Source organism: Rana temporaria, chromosome 2 (assembly GCF_905171775.1).
Source record: "Rana temporaria chromosome 2, aRanTem1.1, whole genome shotgun sequence".
Taxonomy (NCBI): domain Eukaryota; kingdom Metazoa; phylum Chordata; class Amphibia; order Anura; family Ranidae; genus Rana; species Rana temporaria.
The window spans coordinates 289,192,208-289,197,207 of record NC_053490.1 but is presented as its reverse complement, the minus strand read 5'-3'; the positions used below and the strand labels follow the sequence as shown (position 1 = coordinate 289,197,207).

At 46.7% G+C, this 5,000-nt stretch overlaps 1 protein-coding gene and 1 long non-coding RNA gene across 2 annotated transcripts in view; one reads left to right on the top strand and one right to left on the bottom strand.

Annotated features, from left to right (window-relative positions):
• Positions 1-133: 133 nt before the first annotated feature.
• Positions 134-2,361, bottom strand: POU3F1 (POU class 3 homeobox 1). The gene has a single exon (XM_040337200.1). The coding sequence runs from the start codon at positions 2,296-2,298 to the stop codon at positions 1,174-1,176; it is 1,125 nt and encodes a 374-aa protein (XP_040193134.1). The 5' UTR covers positions 2,299-2,361; the 3' UTR covers positions 134-1,173.
• Positions 2,362-2,637: 276 nt separating this feature from the next.
• The window catches only part of LOC120926900, a 15,540-nt gene continuing 13,177 nt past the window's right edge, over positions 2,638-5,000 (top strand). The window contains exon 1 of the long non-coding RNA XR_005746999.1: positions 2,638-2,930. This is a non-coding gene — a long non-coding RNA (uncharacterized LOC120926900). The remainder of the gene's footprint in view (positions 2,931-5,000) is intronic.

Genomic DNA, 5,000 nt, shown 5'->3' with positions numbered 1-5,000 from the left:
TTCAAAAACATACATTTGTATACATATAACACATATTTACAATGTTAAGTCAATGTTAAGTAAAAAAACATTTCTCCTCTTTTTTTAATTTATTTGCTTTATAATGGAATATGTAAGTATCCTTTGATCTTTGTTTTTTTTAAATAATTCCCCTTTTGTAGAGTATACACCATATACTTTTTTATTTTATTTATTTTTTTAGCTTTTATAGAGCTAGGCAATTGTCTGAGGTTTTGTTATCCTTTAGTAGAGTATACACCATATACTTTTTTTTTTTTTTTTGCTTTTATAGAGCTAGGCAATTGTCTGAGGTTGTGTAATCTATTAAAGCATATGGATACAGTAAATGTATCTTTAGTGGCATTATGAGAAAGACTTAATATTAAACAGCAAACTGGCATTTTGACTTTACAAGTCATAGTATAACTATGCCAATTAATAAGGATCCTAAATAATGTATGCATCTCCTTAATTAATACATAGCAGCATCACTTTGCTGCCTGTCCCATGATGTACTTTTTGGTATAAATAGGGTATTTGCCAATGACTTTAAAAAACATACACATAATACTAAAAATAACAAATAAAAAAAGAAAACAGAATTAAATAAAACTTTGGATATTTAATTTAATTATTATTTTTTAAAGAAACTTTGTGGATCTGAATAAATAAGTGTTACTTTATTTTTTGTTTTAAAAACAACAGGGGTTTATAGCATCCACTTCCATGCCAGAGATAGTTCCCTTGTACTGCACTTCAGGAGCTAAATAGTCTAATTAATAAATAACACACATTTCCATTCAAAGCTGCCAACAAATTTGTGAGAATGAGAATTTACATTAATAATAAAAATATTCACAGTTCTTAGAATCTGCCTCTATCCCACAATATTCTGAATCAATAAATTACTTCCCTCCCCTTCTCCTTTTTTTTTTTTTTTTTTTTTACCTTCAAGAAGAAACAAGATTATTAGATGATCTGAGGTGTACCAAAAAAAAAAAAAAAAAGGTTTAGGAAAAGGTTTTTTTTTTAATGGTGGTGTCTTAATTTATTCTTCTGGCCAAAAGTACTCCAGTCTCTTTCTAGGGGTCCCGTTAGGATTTTTTTTTTCTTTTGTAAAATCCAAAAGTACTTACTTCATCCCCCCACATCCTCTCTTTATCTATGTTCTAGTCATTGTACAGAGGTCTGCAGCGTGTGATGGAGTGGAGGGGTCTCTGCTTGTGAATACACATCCTCCATGGGGGGGTGAGGGACCCCTGCTGGGGTCATCCTTTTCTCTTTCTGCCTTCTGTTGCAAAACCAAACTCTCACCACCTCCTTCTCCAACTGGAGACTGTCTGCCAGGCTGGTGATCTCATGGGCTGAGGGTTTAGGACACTTTAGGAAATGGTTCTCCAGGGCTCCCTTCACCCCAACTTCTATGGAGGTCCTCTTCTTCCTTTTCCTTCCTTGGGCTGCGATCTTGTCTAGGTTGGTGGGGCTCCCAGTGGTGGAATCGGTCTCCTCCAACCATTTGTTCAACAGGGGCTTGAGTTTGCACATGTTCTTGAAACTCAGCTGCAAGGCTTCAAACCTGCAGATAGTGGTCTGGGAGAAAACGTTGCCGTACAAGGTGCCCAGTGCCAAGCCAACGTCTGCTTGGGTGAAGCCCAGCTTGATCCTCCTCTGTTTGAACTGCTTGGCAAACTGTTCCAGGTCGTCGGAGCTGGGGGCGTCTTCGTCGGAGTGGTCCTGATGGTGGTTGAGATGCTGAGGGGGTGACTCGACGTGGGTGTCGAGGACCCCCGAGTCGTCGTGCAAGGGGTCCCTCATGCTGTGGTGTAAAGTGGAAGCTTGGGGCCCCAGCATGCCGTTGAGGTTCGTGTAGGAGGACTGCGAGTAGAGGAGAGGCTGGTGGCTGTTGGAGCTGGGGGACATCGGAGACAGGTGGTGACCCCCTCCTTGCGCCCAGGCGTGAGTGCTGGGAGTCTGTTGGTGGACCAGGTGCGACCTGTGGTGGTGGAAAGTGGTGCTGAGGTCCTCTCTGCTGGTTTGCACCCCACCTTTGTGCTCAGCTTGCCCGGACAGGTGAGAGCCGCTGCCCCAGTCGCTGGTGGGATTGGGCAACCACTGGTGGTGAGTGAGGCTCATGGGGTGGCCGGCGTTCGAGGCTAAGCCTTGCAGGTACTCTTGGTGCATCATCTTCTGCACCTCTCTGTAGGTGGTCCCCTGGTGCATCCTATCGGAGTCCGGATGCATCAGAGGGTTGGAAGGCAATGTGTTATTCCTGGGCAGGTACTGAGCAGTTGCAGCCATGGCTCCTACTCCTTAACTGGCTGCAACTTCTTCGCTTTCTGGGCTTTAGAACCGAGCTCCAGCCCTGTGCAAGAGAAGCTCGTGCGACAGGCACCGCCCACCTGTCCCCCATTGGCTCCCGCCCCCTCTGATTGACACCCTCTCTAACTTGCAATTGGCTTCTAGCCTCTCCGCCATTGGCTCCCCGCGACATATTGACTCGGCTCCGTGCCCTCCCATTGGACGAGCCCTTTCATTCATGCTGTTTTGCGAACAACCACGTGGGGGAGTAAGGAGTGTATTTTTGTTGCAGTTTACATAGAAATCTTGTAAATAGCACATTGCCATTTTTACATTGGACTGCATGCCTGGGAGATGGGCAGGTTTGGCTGGAATTATGCATTATTAATTCCTCTTATTATGATACTTGATCAGCGCTAATTGAGAGTATTCAATGAAAAGAAGGGAAATGGGGGTGTCCTGGCACGACGATAATTACGTATGATCTCATCTGGGGTTTTACAGGATTAAAGGGGGGGTCAGGATTAGATGATCCGCAGCCAGCATGTACACCTTCCAATGAACATTAAACCAATAACGAGGGATCAATCCGTACGATGTACTGTACAGGCTCAGGACGAGGCGGTCACCTGGTAGGTACGGCCGATCTGCTTTCTTTTCCTTTACAAATCTGCAGTCCTAACTAGAACTTCCACTAACGCTGTCATTCTCATCACACGATCACATCGTCCATCCCAACACACACCATCACATCCTGCGATCATCCTATTCATCATCATTCTGCAGCCGGTGTCACTCCAGATCGCTGTGGCAATGGGATCTGGGATGGATCATCATCATTCTGCAGCCGGTGTCACCCCAGATCGCTGTCAGCAATGGGATCTGGGATGGATCATCATCATTCTGCAGCCGGTGTCATCCCAGATCGCTGTCAGCAATGGGATCTGAGATGGATCATCATCATTCTGCAGCCGGTGTCACTTCAGATCGCTGTCAGCAATGGGATCTGGGATGGATCATCATCATTCTGCAGCCGGTGTCATCCCAGATCGCTGTCAGCAATGGGATCTGAGATGGATCATCATCATTCTGCAGCCGTTGTCATCCCAGATCCCTGTCAGCAATGGGATCTGGGATGGATCATCATCCTACAAACAGGGTCACCCCAGATCGCTGTCAGCAATGGGATCTGGGATGGATCATCATCCTACAACCAGGGTCACCCCAAATCGCTGTCAGCAATGGGATCTGGGGTGGATCATCATCCTACAACCAGGGTCACCCCAGATCGCTGTCAGCAATGGGATCTGGGGTGGATCATCATCCTACAACCAGGGTCACCCCAGATCGCTGTCAGCAATGGGATCTGGGATGGATCATCATCCTACAAACAGGGTCACCCCAGATCGCTGTCAGCAATGGGATCTGGGATGGAGCATCATCCTACAAACAGGGTCACCCCAGATCCTAGATCATTGACGGCAATTATGGGATCATCCTGCTGCCCCTGTCACCCCAGATCAGTGTCAGCAAAGTGATCTGGTTCAGCTTCCTGCATCCAGATCCACAGACCATTGTCAGGCATGGGATGTGGAGCATCATCCTGCACTCAGTGTCACCCCAGATTCTATATAATTGTCAGCAATGGGATGTGGGTCATCATTCTGCATCCAAATCCCAGATCATTGTCATCTGTGGGATGTGGATCATCATCCTGTGGCCGGTGTCACCCTAGATCAGTGTCAGTAAACGGATTTGAATAGTCACCCTGTACCCAGATCCCAAATCATTGTCAGGCGTGGGATGTGGAGCATTTCCCTGCACCCAGATTCCATATAATTGCCAGCAATGGGATGTGGAGCATTACCCTGCACCCATGTCCCATATAGGTTCCAGCAATGGGTTGTGGGACATCACCCTGCTCCCAGATCCCATATAGTTACCAGCAATGGGATGTGGAGCATTACCCTGCACCCATGTCCCATGTAATTGGCAGCAATGGGTTTTGGGAAATCATCCTGCACCCAGATGCCATATAATTGCCAGCAATGGGTTGTGGGACATCACTCTGCACCCAGATGCCATATAATTGCCAGCAATGGGTTGTGGGACATCACCCTGCACCCAGATCCCATATAATTGCCAGCAATGGGATGTGGGACATCACCCTGCACCCAGATCCCATATAATTGCCAGCAATGGGATGTGGGACATCACCCTGCACCCAGATCCCATATAATTGCCAGCAATGGGATGTGGGACATCACCCTGCACCCAGATCCCATATAATTGCCAGCAATGGGATGTGGAGCATTACCCTGCACCCATGTCCCATGTAATTGGCAGCAATGGGTTGTGGGACATCATCCTGCACCCAGATGCCATATAATTGGCAGCAATGGGTTGTGGAACATCATCCTGCAGCCGGTGTCACCCCCAGATCAGTGTCAGTAAAGAAATCTGGATCATTACCCTGCCCACACATCCCAGATCATTGTCATCAATGGGATATGGACCATCATCCTGCAGCCGGTGTCACCCCAGATAATTTTTAGCAATAAAATAGAGTTTATCATCCTGCAACCAGATCCCAGATTATTGTCAGCCAGGGATTGTGGATGATCATCTTGCATCCGGTGTCACCCCAGATCTCAGATCCCTGACAGGCGTGCTGCTGCTATTGACTAAGCGGTTAGAGATGT